Source organism: Colletotrichum karsti (assembly GCF_011947395.1).
Source record: "Colletotrichum karsti strain CkLH20 chromosome Unknown Scaffold36, whole genome shotgun sequence".
NCBI lineage: Eukaryota > Fungi > Ascomycota > Sordariomycetes > Glomerellales > Glomerellaceae > Colletotrichum > Colletotrichum karsti.
In genome coordinates this window covers 433,159-447,214 of record NW_024065936.1, presented here as the reverse complement: position 1 = coordinate 447,214, position 14,056 = coordinate 433,159, and the positions used below count along the sequence as shown (strand labels likewise).

Sequence of the window (14,056 nt, the reverse complement as noted above, 5' to 3'; positions counted from 1 at the left end):
CACAGAGGCGGGCCAGCAGCGGCAAAATCCACGATACGGCAATCGACCAGAGGTCAGTGAAGCCGTCTACCTTACTTTCTCCGAGCTTCCACTCCCACTGGACCTTGTACTTGTCCAAGAAAGGTCTTGGGCTTCCTTCCTTCAACCTTAGCCTCGTCTCTCCTGCCTTGTCAGCCGGCCCCTCTCCCCCAACTGTCAGCGTCCCTGTCCAACCGGCCAGACCATCGACTCCAGGTCATGTCTCCAACCCAACCCTGACATGGAAACCAGACAGACCTGAAGGAGCCCCTCATTTCAATCTTGCACTCATTCCACTATCCATCCACTTCTCCCATCCCTTTCCCAGCCCAACTCTAAACCGCTATCGGTGCCATCGGCCACCGCACCTCTATCCTTCCAGTTCACCTGAGGTACTCTACTGCGTAGGTCCAGTACCTTGCTGCACACCCCCCGTACAGCAACGTTGTACCTGACTACGCTACCGCACCATACCTTCCCGTCCCTTCGTCAGTGTCACCGATACACACGTTGTTCTCAGTCGCTACCGGCCGGCCTGCTAACCGTCATCCAGGCAGATTTCAGCGGGCCCTTGGTACTGACGATAGCACAATTTCCATCATGGCTACCGCCGACACCAACGCCAACTCCAACGCCTTGTTGGCCTTCTTTTCTCAGATGGACGATCAGGGTGGTGTCATTGTCAGAGGTGCGTCGTCTGAGCTTAGCTCTTGTCCGAGCTGAACCTGAACCGCTCACCTCACCGTGCCCCCTTCTCCTTCACCGAGCCACGCCAGCCTGGCACGTCTCAAATAGGAAATCAATGCCAAGACGCGTGGCCTGCTAACCCGCTGTCAATCTCTAGATGTTCCCAAGCTCGATCTAGATCTGTACATCCAGAATTACACAGGTACGCCATAACCACCCCAGCTCGTCTCAACCTTGTTTCTCGTAAACTGCGCCTCGCTGCTGGCCCTCGCACGCTCAGCCTCCGTCCGCGCCTCCGCCCTCCTCCCCCCGCCTGCCAAGACTCCGCTGTCTCCTGGGGACATTCACTCACCTGCCGCAGGTCGTACCCGCTTTGAACGACTCTTCCTCATCGGACGGACTTGCGTGCCGCTCTGTGTTGATGCCCTGAAAGCTGCTGTCGCCGAAGCTAAGCAGGGTCAAGATGTTCAGAGATATCGTGATGCCTTCGAGTGCCTTCACATCGCCGCACCCTCCGAGCCGGAGGCCACCTATGACACGCAATGGGTGGAGGAAACGGAGAGGGCCAACAGGACCAAGACTCAGAACCTCGAAAACGAGCTGAAGGGTTATAAGATGAACCTCATCAAGGAGAGCATCCGGGTTAGTCTATGCCCAATGACAATATCTCGGCAACCTCCCAGACTAACACATCGCAACAGATGGGCAATGAGGACTTGGGCCGTCACTTCGAGAGCATCGGCGACCTGGGCTCGGCTGGTGAGGCCTACAGCCGCATGCGGCCCGACGTGAGCACATCGAAGCACATCATCGACGTTGGCAAGCACCTCGTCAACGTATCGCTGCAGCGCCGCGAGTGGCCCATGGTCATTGCCAACCTGAGCAAGATCACCGGAGTCCAGAATGGCGACGAGGAAAAGGGGCTTCAACCCTACGTGAAGATCGTCCAGGGGATTGCGCTCATGGGTCTGGAGAAGTTTGAGGACGCCGCCAAAAGCTTCCTGCAAACGGATGCCGGCAAAGAGGGAGTGGACTACAGCAATATCGCGAGCCCCAACGACGTGGCAGTGTATGGCGGTCTCCTGGCTCTGGCCACCATGGATCGGAAGGACCTCCAGACTCGTGTCCTCGACAACCAAAACTACAGGACCTTTCTTGAGCTGGAACCCCATATCCGTAAAGCCATCTCCCTTTTCGTCAACGGTCGATACTCGGCATGTCTTGCGATTCTGGAGGCGTACCGGGCCGACTATCTCCTCGACATATATCTCCAGAAGCACATTCCCGCGCTCTACTCTCAGATCCGGAGCAAGTGCATTGTGCAGTACTTCATCCCGTTTTCCTGCGTCACCCTCAGCAGCCTGGAAGACGCATTTGCGGTGCCAGATCGGTCGCTCGTTGATGAGCTCGTTACCATGATCAAGGGCGGCGTTTTACATGCCCGAATCAATACCATTGACAAGGTGAGTCCGCGGCCCCCGGAGTCGAACGCCGAAGTGAAATCGCACGGTGCTAACGCACAGGCCAATTGTCAGACTCTGGTCGCCGTCTCTCCGAACCCCCGAGCCAACTTGCAAAAGTTGGTCCTTGAAACGATTGATGGCTACGAGCGGGACGCCCTGGAGCGGATCCGGCGCATGAGCATCATCGCTGCGGACATGGAAGTCAAGAATCCCCGGAAGGGAGCAAATGCTCACAGCGGCATCGACGAGCTCTGGCATGACCAGAACCGGCCTGTTGCGGCCGGCGGCCCAAGCAGCGATTTGAGCTGAGCAACTTCGGGACTTTACCCAGAAAGTTGGCTATCGGCCGGGTGAGTGTTGGAGTAGTTCTCCGCATGTCGGACGCGGATCGGCAAGCTAAGAATGCTGCTGAGAAACGGGGCACTTTTGACGATCCACTCGGGCACCCTAGTCGGAAACCCTAAAAATTTGGCTGCTCGACTGCCAATGCAGAACGGGCGGATTGGCGTTGGATCATTGGTTCCCCTGACAGAAGCATACGTACGCGCGCCAACATCTCAGCAATTCCGTGGGATCATTTAGACGTCATGGCACTTTTGCGCCAGACACAACCCAATCAGCACTGGAATGGAATCGGGAAGTCATGGCATGGGGCTCACGCAGCTGAACGGTGGAGCGGCTAAAGGAACAGTTGGTGTTGTTGATCGCGGGATCCCCGGGGCCGATAGATTGAGGCTTACGCAGCAGGCATATGGATGTGTCAAGAGAACAAGATCGAAGGCCCCCCAGGGAATAACCGGGAATTAATCGATGCCCGTATTTTATGCGACGCTACGTGATTCCTACTCGACCGAACAATGTTTATCCGTGATTCTATTGCTTCTTTTGTCTAATGCGAAGTTAAGCTTACCCTGTCGACGGGATTCAAGGACGATAGCCGGTGTCTTCCCTCCCTCTTGTAACGGCCTAGCGGTTCATGATGGTGTGCTGGATGTGCCACCATCTCGACATGCCCGCAATTGCACAGTGCTGTCAAGTCCCTCGCTTTCCTCGCTTAACGGAGGAGGCACCTGAATCCCCATCCCCCCAAGGGACCGTGGTCCATAGGTAGGGGTGTTGGGAAAAAAAGACGCCTGATGGTCACTGCTCCTCCCCAAGTGGGCGCGATGCTCCATTTCGCATTACCGGGGGCGATAAAATCACACCGAGACAGCGTGCCATTTTGGCCCTTGTTTCCCCGTCGCCATCTTCCGCAAATAAAAGCCGGTGAGTCTACGAGATGGGGCAGCATCTCACCAGAGGGGGGCTCAAGGGTGAGAGACATATTTCAAGGATGCAGGGAGATGCAAATTCGGAGGCATGGCTCCAACCGTACCCTTGGAGGATGGATGAGGGGAGGGGCGTTCGTTTCCTAGCCTGCATCAGGAAGTCCGATGTTCCTGCCCACACAAAAACCCGTTGCAACGATGAGGGGCGGGAAGGAAATAACAAACGGTTGGTATCCATCAAACTCCATATTCCAGCCTTCTGGACCTCGCTTTTGCCTTCATTTACCGTTTTTCTAAATGGGCTGGTCCCGTCTGTCCACATCCGGGACTAAAATGCACCCGCTAAAAGTATGAGCAAGATATTACAAAACACCCGTTCCTGGTGGTGGTGGTAGTGGTGGTGATAGAAAGATTCCCGCGGAAGCAGGAGTAAGGGGATGGAAGGGTGTGTGGGCAAATGTGGTGGCCCTCTGCTGCAGGTTGGTGGTCCCGGGAAGGAGGAAATAATCCACATCGCTCGCCCGGAACTCTCGATTTGCGTCGCCCGTCGCAAGATCCTTGATGATTGCGGCGAAGAGGGATAGACACCTGAGTCGTGAAATTTCGCATGATACGTCGCCGTCGTCTCCCGATCATCCCATCAATTGCCGCACGTCGGTGGGCGGCCAGCGGACCTGCGCAAAGGTGAGCAGGCGCTTGATGCTCTGCAGGTACTTGCGGGTGACCTCGTCGCCCATGACGTGCCCGCGCTCGCCGTCGTGGAGCTTCTCGCGCGCGCTGCGCTCGTGGATTCCGACCATGGTCACGCCGATGGGCCACGCGGCCTTGCCGATGGAGAGGCGGAGGTAGCCGTCGTTGGCGTCGACGTAGCGGCGTTCCTGGGCGGCCTGGACGATCTCGACGATGGGCGCGAGGAGGTCGTCGTCCAGGTCGTACTTTTCGAACTTGCGGAAGAGCTGGGGGCGACGAACGTGTTAGCTTTTTTTTTTTCTTGGAATGAGGGTTGTAGTAGCTGCTGGGGGGGCATCGTCAGACGTACCGGCTTCAGGTTCTCGCGGCTCTGCACCATGGCGCTGTACGCCGTCTTGCTGGCCGTCGTGTCCCGGCGCTCTTGCTCCATCGCCTTCTCGTACTCCGTGAGGACCATGGTGAAGTACGACGCCAGCTGTCGGAACAGCCACCTCCTGCCCTCCTTGTCCTTGGGCACCGCGCTCTCGACCTTCATGTCCTTCTCCTCCACCAGCTGCAGCGTCGTCGGGATCGGGCCCTTGGTCACCACCGTCGTGAGCCTCCTGTACCTCCTCAGCCTCGCCGCGTGGCTCTCCCCGAACAGCGTCGCCGGCTCGCCCATGCCGCGCAGCTTCTCGACCAGCTCCTCGTCCGGCACGTCCTCCATCCCGTCCTCGAGCTCCGTGACGTCCTCGCTGCTGGCCTTGACGAGGTCCGGGAGGCCCAGCCTGCGCCGCCGCGCGCGCTCCTCCTCCGCCTCTTGCTGCTCGCGCCGTATCCGTGACTCTTCTGCCAGCCTTTGTCTCTTCTCCTCGCGGATTTTGTTCTCCTCCGCGGCCTCGTCTTCGCGCTTGCGCTTCGCGGCGGCCTTGGCCTCGCGCTCCTTTTCTATGCGTGCCTGCTCTGCGAGGTACTCCTCCTTCCGCTTCGCTTCGACGTCGGCGCGCTTGATGAATTTCGAAGAGGAAGACGAGGAGCTGGACCCCTTGGATTTATCCAGCTCCTTTGACATCAACGCGGCGAAATCCATCGTCGTTGTGCTCGTCGTTCTATCGGTCGGGCAATCGGTCGGGGGTGCGGCAATCGAGTACCGCAGAGTCGGCCGTCGCTTGGCAGGTGCTCTACAGGTGGGTCCGTCCAGTCGGGGGAGGTGTCTCGTCTCCAAATGTTGGCGTCGCGATGTGTGGTTGCCGCCTTCTCGATGGGATGTCGTTGGAATGAACAGACTGGATTAGAGAGAAAAATCGGATAAAACGTTTCCCGCAAAAAAAGGGCTTAGTCGTACTCTTACTTTTTTTACGTTTTTTTTGTCAACGGGTAAATCCCCCACACTTTGGGGGAGGCAGTGCAAAAAGTTGTGGTGGACGATCCATGCATGGAAGCTCTGGAAGATCGCGCTTAACTTGCACAGCCTCACTCGCCTACCACCTTGACTCCAGTCAAACACACACACACTCACACACACACCAACAGGCCGCGCGCGCAACACAAACTAGTTCCCGTCTTTTGCTGGCCACCCCCCTCCTCCTTTCGAAGCAGGAAAAAAAAAACGTGTCTTTGTACCTGTTCGTCGCAAGGGGAGCTTGTCAAGCTTTTTTGCTCCACCGATTTCCTGCTGTCTGTATATACGTACTGGGGGCGTTTCTGACGACGTCTCGTCATCTGGGGTGTGTTGTATGGTGGTCGGTCGTTTCGTGGCACCTGTTCAAGTGTACACATTACACCAGCAGACGAGTACGGATAGAGGGCCCGCGATGGCCTCACTCGATCGGGCGGAGACGACGCCGTTTTTGCTTCGGCTCTTCCACAAGAATGGGTCTTTCCATAGGTAAAGTGGGACCTCTCTCCGACGTCCGTTCCTCGACTTGAAGCTAACATGTGATGTTCACCCCCTTCAGGCCCGACGAGTTCGCCTCGCGAAGCCTCCCGCCGTCACTTCCGCTGTACGCATGGCCGAATTCTACCCTGACCGAGCTGGCCGAGCAGATCGCCGCTGAAGATCCGTCGCTGCTGCCCAGCCCGTCCGTCGGCACGAGGCTTGCTTTCCGACTGATCTACCCCGACCGCCGGAGCACAACCGGTGCGGCCGCCGCCCATCAGATACAACCTCGATTCATGGTGAGAGATCTAGGGAGCGTGGTACTAGGCGGAGAGGCCGCGATGCTCGCCGTGGCCAACGGCGAGGAAGGGGAGGGGGAGGACGTCGACATGTCGGGGACCGCGGCGTTTCCGGCTGCGGACACGTCGACGACGGACAAGACGCTCGGGGAGGCCAAGTTCGTGGTCGGGGACTACGTTTCGTGCGCCATCCTGCCGCCGCTGCCTGATGGTTCCGTGGCGCCGGCGATGACGGCGAGGAATGACAGGCCGGCGGGGCCGAGGGGGCCGGCTCCTGGACAGCCGCCGCATAACGTGCGACGAGACGCGGGGTTTGGAGGACGTCAGGGACGAGACTGGGAGCGGCGACGCTCTGGGCCCGGGGACGGAGGGTTTCCGGAGGGCGAGTGGAGGAGGGGCGAACGACTTCCCGATGATGGCCCTGATCGGTCTCGGGGGAGGGGCAGGAGAGACCGGTGGTGATACCTCGGAACACCGAAACGGATGATCGATCTCACCGAGGTTCGAACACGCACTCGCCGCGCTGGCCTGGGATCGACTTCCGTCGTTGGGGGCATGATTGGGAATGAGTCTCTGGTCTATGGTTCACTGGCACTTTGATTGGGACTGGCGGTCGCCGGAGACTAAGAGATTGCTGGGGATCAGCTTTTGGAAGCTTACTATGCGCCCGAACCATGGGCTGAGGACAGCCGTGGGGCGCTCCATCAGCCGTTTTCACAACAGAGGCGCCGTGGTTCAAAAGGCAATGTTTTGGTCTCTCGTCGATTCGTCATCACTCGAGTGTTCAGGGTGCCAGCCAAGGTTGCTAGGGACAAAGGTGCTGGAAGCATCAGCTATATGGAGTTTAAGAGGAGGAAGGCAAGATCAACCCAATCGAGTCTCTCTGCGGGGAGATCATGCTCCTCTCAGCAACCTCGTCGGTTGCTTGGGGGCGAAGAGGATGCGATACGAGATGGATATATCCAGAGACTGAGTTCAGCAAGGCTGCTGGGCATCAAAAAGGACTTGAATCGAGTGGTCGATGCAGTCGACCTCAGCCGGAGTCATGGGAAAAGACGGTAGTGACTGAGCATCGTACCGAAGGGAGACATTTGCATAAGAAGGCGTTGAATTTGCATGGCGTTAATGGTATACCAAAACATCACAACGGTTCAATCAGCGGCGTCTGATTGCCGTAACCTACGTTCAGTAATTTCGTATTCTCAAATCTGCCTCGCGTAACAGAGAAATTGAGCTTATTCTTCCATTTCTTCTATTGCCAGAATTCCTAAGCTTATACATGACGGCATCCCCTTCATGCCATAGGTAATTCCTCTACCGCTCGTAGACCAGGTCGCCCTTGCGCTTCGCACGGAGGTCGAAGAGACCCTGAAGAAGACACCAGTTAGCATAAACGTCCCTTCTGAGTGTTTGTCCGTATTTCTTGTCGTCGCACTGTCCGGGGATGAATGGGAGGCTCACGTCGCTCTTGTATCCGATGTATCCGATGATGGCGGGGACAACGGCGATGTAGATGAAGGAGATGCGGGCTGTTCTCGGCGTCCAGCGGAAGTAGATGTGTCTGTTGCTCTGCATGTCTGTAGGGCGTTTCTTCGGGTCAGCTCTTCACGTCATTTCCTTCCCTCCTCCCGCCCATGCCTCCCCCAATTGGCTTTCGGCATGCGACCGTGATCGGGTTTTCGTGGTTCATTCTGTCGCAGCAAAGTAAGGAAAAGAATTCGACGTACGTCCCAGCTTGACCAAGGCCGGGTCAAGGGCCAGCTCTGTCGAGAGGAGTTAGCGATGTCTTTCAGGATGTCGGCTTGTGCCCGGAGGGAGGATTCGGCTTACTGTGGTGTTCAACGCCGCCTGCCATCTTGAAGAATGTCAGAGCGGTGCTCGGTTTGCTTCCGGGGTGTGGATTGGGTCGGTCGGGGCGACGAGGAGTGTGGGTTTCCGGGGTCGATCAGCGGCCTCTCGTCAAGGTGCGACTTGAGGCTTCGTGATGGCACGGCGCAGCGCTGCGCGGGAGTTGGCTGCTTAGGTAATGCGGATGTTGTGCCTCATGGGTTAGGCATCAGCCAATCAGCGGTGCTGCATTAGCCAGAGACACGCACACTGCAACACTGTGCACAACACGCCTTTTTTCCCACGTCTGCACAGTTCGAATTGAAATCGCATTCGCTTCCTCAGACCACGCAATTGCTGGCAACGCTTGGTGTACTCTCAATCTGCCTCGGTTTACATAAGCAACCCAAGTCAACGTGCCAGAGTGGTTAATGGGCTGCCCTGCTATCAAGGAACAGTTTCGGCTGTGACTGACAACACAGGCAGTGGCTTCGGTCGCGCAAGTTCGAATCTTGTCGTTGACGTATTTACCTTTTTGCATTTTTTCCCTCTGTCATTTGAGCGTCAGTCAGGCTGACTTCTGAAGTTCTCACCACCCACCGTCCGATGTTTCTGCTTTCGTACCGCGCCTGCAACGTGCGCACTCTCTTAACTAGTAACTTTCCTAATAACGTTGAACACTGAGTTAAATAAATCACATACGCGCGCTATCTTTCAACCAAAGATTGAACAAAGCCAGTTCCTCGATCTCAAATAACTTCAATATTTGTAACTATTCTGTATGAAGTCATCGACTAAATGGCCTTGCGAGTCGGAGCGAATAGTTTGCCCGATTGGGTGGTCAATCCCCCCGACTCTCAAGACTTGGGTGACTCCAACCGAGGCGTGGATGCCGAGGCAAGCCTAAAATATGGGGGTCGTCCGGTCTTTGTGCAACTTCTGCTGCGAATGCGACGATTGACGGTCCAAGTGTCATTTTGTTTGGGATGCACACCTGAAGGTGAGTTCGGTGGGGCCCGGACTCTTAACTTTCCGATGGACTAGTGACGTATAAAATGAGGGACAGGGCCGTTGTGAAGACCTCACCTGATCAACAGCTTCATATTGGTGTTACACGCGTGAAGTGAATTGAGATTTGCATCGTCGCAGCTACGAGGGTGTCACATCGCACATACACAACCCATCAGAATAAGCGAGAGCACCAGCAAAATGTCGACCGAAGAACAGAAGCCCAAGGTCAAGCTTTACTGGTAAGTCCGAGCATATGAGACCGTCGGACTTGATGAAGCTCATACAATCGCAGGCTGGAGCAGTCCAGAGCTCAGAACATCCTCTGGCTTCTCGAAGAGCTCAAGATCGACTATGAGGTAGAAGTGTTCCACCGCAACAAGCAGACCATGCTTGCGCCCCCGGAACTGTCAAAGATCCATCCCCTGGGCAAATCGCCAGTCATCGAAATCTTCCCGACCGGTTCTGGGGAGTCGATCAAGCTGGCCGAGAGTGGCTTCATGACCCAGTACCTGTGCGAGCACTTCGGCCAGGACACCACACTCATCCCCAAGAAGTGGAAGGACGGCCAGGAGGGCAAGATCGGGGGCGAGACCGAGGAGTGGATGCGATGTCAGTACTTCCTGCACTACATCGAGGGAAGTCTCCTGCCCGTCCTCACGTTGTCTCTTGTCGTTAGTGGTAAGTCTGCGATTCACTCCCTCGCGCTCATTGCGACGTTACTAACGCATACTACAGCCCTCAAGTCGAACAACGTTCCATTCATCGTTCGACCCATCACCTCGGTGGTTGCGAACAGGATCTTCAGCATGATGGTCTTCCCCAATGCCAAGAAGCACCTCGCCATGCTGGAGCAGCAGCTTGAGACCGCCCCTGGAGGCGGCAACAAGTACATCTGCGGTCCCAACCTCACAGCTGCCGATATCCTCCTCAGCTTCGCGCTCATTGCGGCTGAGGACAGATTGGACTCCTTCGGAAACTGGCCAGGTGGCTCGGCCAAGAAGGCTCACCCGAGGGTCTTTGAGTACATTGAGCGACTCAAGAAGGAGCCTGGTTACGAGCGGTCCGCTCAAAAGATTCGCGAAATCGACGGCAAGTTTGAGCCAACGATTTCGAAGATGTAATTGATTTGTTGGGACTGTGACGCAAGGGATTGGGAACTTGGTGACGGCTGGGGGGATATATACCACTTTGTATTGCTTTCAGATTGGAGTGTGACAGATAGCTCTTGGATCTTGCCAAATAATGAATTCAAAAAATAAGCAACCATAAGAAGACTGTTACTCTAGCTGACATTGCCTTGTTCCTGGATCGATGAGTGCTTGTGGCAGTTTGGCGGTTTATTGGCATGGCCCAAGCTCTCACGGGCAGCTGCCGGGGCCGACAGACAGGGATGCTCGGCCGCCAAATCGGCGTGCATCCTACCGCGGGCCGGCAACTTTCTGACGGCGGCTTCAACCGCCAATTTTTCCCTGGCAATTCGACATCGAACTCAGACCGCAACCCACGAATCTCGCCCAACGCGGCGACCGCCATCTGTCGAGCAGACCATGTTGTCCTCGAGAACAGTATGCGCGCGATGCCGCCATAGGCTTCTTGCTACCGTCGCCGCAACAATCGTCACCGCCCGCCCGAACTCGACTGCAAGCTTCCCGTCCGTTGCGGCCGAGCCTGCCTCGACGACATCACAGCCGCAACAGGCTCATTCCCCGAACGCGAACCCGAGACCAAGTAAACGGAAACACAAGAACAAAGGCGGCGATGATGGGAAATCGAGGGAGCTGATGGACCTGTTCGAGAGCTCCATCAAGCAAAATGAAGAGCGCAGTGCAGAGCAGCAACCCGCGCCCATGGCGATCCAGGACATCAACAAGATGCACCAACTCGCCAGTGAGATCGCAAAGGTCCTAAAGCATGAGGGCGCATCGGCGTGCTTTGCTCTGATGGTGAAAGAAGTCATGCCCCGCGCCAGGGCTGGGAGTGGATTGTCACAGGTCCTCAGCTCCAAGGCCGGCGATGCTCTTCGACAAATAGCGGAGATCAAACTTGCTGCGATTAAGGATGCGGAACTCCCGAGTTTGTCGGAAATTTGCAAGTTGAACGCCGACATCGGCCGGGTCAAACCGCCGATGCGACTGCAGCTTATCAATCGCTTTCTCGAAGCTATTGTATCGGACCGTATGGACGAATCGACTACGGAGGAGAAACTTAGAGCTCGAGAACGGTCCTTGGACGACGTCGTTGAGTTTTGGAAACATCTTTCGGGACTAAAGCGCACAAAGAGCGGCGTGCGCTACGAGACGAGATTCTGGCTGAACTCGAGACCGGACTTGAGAACAATAGATGATCCAGCCAGACTGTTTTGGATGCTGCTTCCAGCCTTTATACCCAACGAGTCGGTCGGTGTAGCCCCGGCGTTGGTGACCACCTACGTTCTCCTGACCGATCCTGCTCACGAGCAGACGAAAGCGAGGCGGGAGGCAACACCTTTACTTGAGGCTCTGGAGCCCATCGTCAAGCGGTTCGACCGCCAGAAACTACAGCCCCTTTTTGAGAATCATCCGGAGCTGTGGAAATACGTCGAGCCCAGGGCGAATTGGCGGGTGATTCAGGCGGCTTCCAAGGCCTTAAAAGAGTCGACCGCCCCTTCTGCCGGAGGCCCAACCCCAAGACCGGTAAAAAAGCAGTTCCCCTACGCCCTGTGGCACAAACGGTTCAACATCGCATACCGCGGAAACGATCACGCAGCCGTGCAGCAGGCATGGAGGGACCTCGTCCATTTGGCCAAGGACAAGAGCATTGCGGACATACTGCGTGACTGTCCCGAGCTCTTTGACTATATTCTGCACATTTCCTGTCACAAGTCCCGTTTTGAGCAGGCCATTTACCACCAGGTGATTTCGGAGGTCCTGCGTTACATGAAGAGCCTCGGCCTGGAACCGACAATCCGAACGTACACTTCCATGATGGAGGGCTGGAAGCTGGCCAAACGCATCGAGCCCATCGAGGCCCTGTGGCAGTCCATGACCGCAGCTGGCATCATGCTGGATAGGCACATCTGGTCCTGTAGGATATCTGCACTCGGCAAGCTGGGAAAGCCGTCGGATGGCCTCAGAGCCCTGACACAGATGGACAGAGCTTGGCAAAAAGCAGTCGCAGAAAACACCCAGGCGACAGCCGTGCAGCCGGGTATTGCCAACGTAAATGCAGCAATATCGGGTCTGCTGTCGCAGGGTCGCATGGCCGATGTCAAGAAGGTGCTCGTGTGGGCTAGCGAGCGGGAGCTGGACCCGGACATCTACACATACAACATGCTGCTCTCCCACATGTTGAAAAAGGGATTGACCAAAGAAGCAGACAAGATTCTCAGCGGCATGAAGGACGCCGGCATAACCCCGAATGGCGCGACCTTTACCGTCATCATCGAGTCGGTCTTCGACAACCTCGCCTCGCAATCGCCGCAGGAGCAGAAGGCCGCCATCAACAACGTCTTCGACGAAATGGCCGCCTGCGGCATCGAGCCGAACCAGGAGACGTACGCCAAGATGCTGCACACGCTCATCTCCGAGGGCGACATCGCCCGCACCTCCATCGCCGCCGTCCTCTCCCACATGCGCTCCCGCAACGTCCAGCCCTCCACCGAGATCTGCACCATCCTCGTCGAGTACTTCGTCAGCCGCTCCCCGGCCCCCGACCTCGACTCCATCCGCGCCCTCGTCGCCGACCGCCGCTCCCGCACCCGCGCCCTCACCGATCGCGTCTTCTGGGAGACCGTCGTCAAGCACTACCACCGCGCCGGCGAGCTCGACGCCGCCCTCGAGATCGTCTACGACCTCGACGACTGGGGTATCTGGCCCGGCCTCGCCCTGCTCGAGCCCCTGCTCCGCTCCCTCGCCGCCCGCCACGACTGGGAGGGCGCCAAGAAGCTCGTCGCCACCGTCCGCCGGCAGCCCCGCCCGGAGACGACGAACCTGGACGGCAACAGCCGGTTCTGGAAGCATGGCTTCTGGGCTGTCGCGATGGATTTTGACCTCATTGGGAGCGACGGGCAGGTTCTATAGAACGCGTGAGAAATCACTCACATGCTCTCGACGTCCTGTAAATCATACAGTAAATACATGTACAACAGATATCAGACCGAAACGACCCGTGTCGTGAAGCTGCATCGGCGAATGGCCGGATACCACTCAAGACCTTTGCAAGAATTTATGCTGTCTACAGCCATGACCTCCTTGTTATGTTGCCTGGCTGTCTTCACTGCTCTCTTCTAGCTGTCACCCCTGTTGCTGCAGTCATTCCCTGGTGCCATGAATGGTTTTGTCACAGTCACTCCTCCTCGTCGTTGTCGTCACTGTCCAAGTAAGGTTATCAACAGTCTTCCCGTTCCCATTATACATCCATAGTTTTCACTCAGCGTGTCCTCTGACGGAGGACGTTGTGGCGTTGCAGATCGAGTGCGGACAAACCTACGTCACCAGGTAAATGGAACAAGAGTGCGTATTAATTACTTGTTTCTAATAGCCTCGATTCGTGTAATTACCGGAAGGTAGTCATTGCTACACTTCTATGCATCCCTCGTTACAAGTATTGTCCTACACCACTCCCGCCGCCATTATTCCTGGTAGAATTCTATGGCAATATGAACGAATAAGGGTAAGACCAGAGCTCCTGAAGAACAGCAAAGACAATCACAGATGTAGTGAGGAGTACTTGTACGGAAAGAATAACCATGGATGAGTATACAAGTCATACACTCCAATATAACAGGGTACTTGGCCCCTGCCTCATACACTCAGCTCGTTTGCGGGCAGTAAAAATAATAGCAAGTTCGTGATAAGTCGTAGCAGGATTTGTCTTCCTGTCCGTATCATTTCTTGAGCCGGCCTGATGCTAGCTCATCCACCATGCACCAAAGTGGAAAACCGTCGATGACAGATC

General features: G+C 56.3%; 6 protein-coding genes across 6 annotated transcripts; 4 read left to right on the top strand and 2 right to left on the bottom strand.

Annotated features, from left to right (window-relative positions):
* Positions 1-618: 618 nt before the first annotated feature.
* On the top strand, positions 619-2,477 carry CkaCkLH20_09890 (26S proteasome subunit RPN7; the record flags this gene model as incomplete). The annotated part of the gene is made up of 5 exons (XM_038892605.1): positions 619-706; positions 863-907; positions 986-1,347; positions 1,407-2,168; positions 2,229-2,477. The coding sequence occupies 5 exons, from the start codon at positions 619-621 to the stop codon at positions 2,475-2,477; spliced, it is 1,506 nt and encodes a 501-aa protein (XP_038742172.1).
* Positions 2,478-4,068: 1,591 nt separating this feature from the next.
* On the bottom strand, positions 4,069-5,330 carry CkaCkLH20_09889 (putative Prp18 domain-containing protein; the record flags this gene model as incomplete). The annotated part of the gene is made up of 2 exons (XM_038892604.1): positions 4,069-4,392; positions 4,476-5,330. The coding sequence occupies 2 exons, from the start codon at positions 5,328-5,330 to the stop codon at positions 4,069-4,071; spliced, it is 1,179 nt and encodes a 392-aa protein (XP_038742171.1).
* Positions 5,331-6,046: 716 nt separating this feature from the next.
* Positions 6,047-6,745, top strand: CkaCkLH20_09888 (uncharacterized protein; the record flags this gene model as incomplete). Its single annotated transcript, XM_038892603.1, has 1 exon — positions 6,047-6,745. One exon carries the CDS (start codon positions 6,047-6,049, stop codon positions 6,743-6,745), a length of 699 nt encoding a protein of 232 aa, XP_038742170.1.
* Positions 6,746-7,597: 852 nt separating this feature from the next.
* On the bottom strand, positions 7,598-8,153 carry CkaCkLH20_09887 (nadh: ubiquinone oxidoreductase subunit; the record flags this gene model as incomplete). The annotated part of the gene is made up of 3 exons (XM_038892602.1): positions 7,598-7,860; positions 8,011-8,046; positions 8,114-8,153. 3 exons carry the CDS (start codon positions 8,151-8,153, stop codon positions 7,598-7,600), a joined length of 339 nt encoding a protein of 112 aa, XP_038742169.1.
* Positions 8,154-9,319: 1,166 nt separating this feature from the next.
* On the top strand, positions 9,320-10,242 carry CkaCkLH20_09886 (uncharacterized protein; the record flags this gene model as incomplete). Its single annotated transcript, XM_038892601.1, has 3 exons — positions 9,320-9,360; positions 9,414-9,799; positions 9,857-10,242. The coding sequence occupies 3 exons, from the start codon at positions 9,320-9,322 to the stop codon at positions 10,240-10,242; spliced, it is 813 nt and encodes a 270-aa protein (XP_038742168.1).
* A 426-nt stretch (positions 10,243-10,668) lies between these two features.
* CkaCkLH20_09885 (pentatricopeptide repeat domain-containing protein) lies at positions 10,669-13,179 on the top strand (the record flags this gene model as incomplete). Its single annotated transcript, XM_038892600.1, has 1 exon — positions 10,669-13,179. The coding sequence occupies one exon, from the start codon at positions 10,669-10,671 to the stop codon at positions 13,177-13,179; it is 2,511 nt and encodes an 836-aa protein (XP_038742167.1).
* Positions 13,180-14,056: the final 877 nt, after the last annotated feature.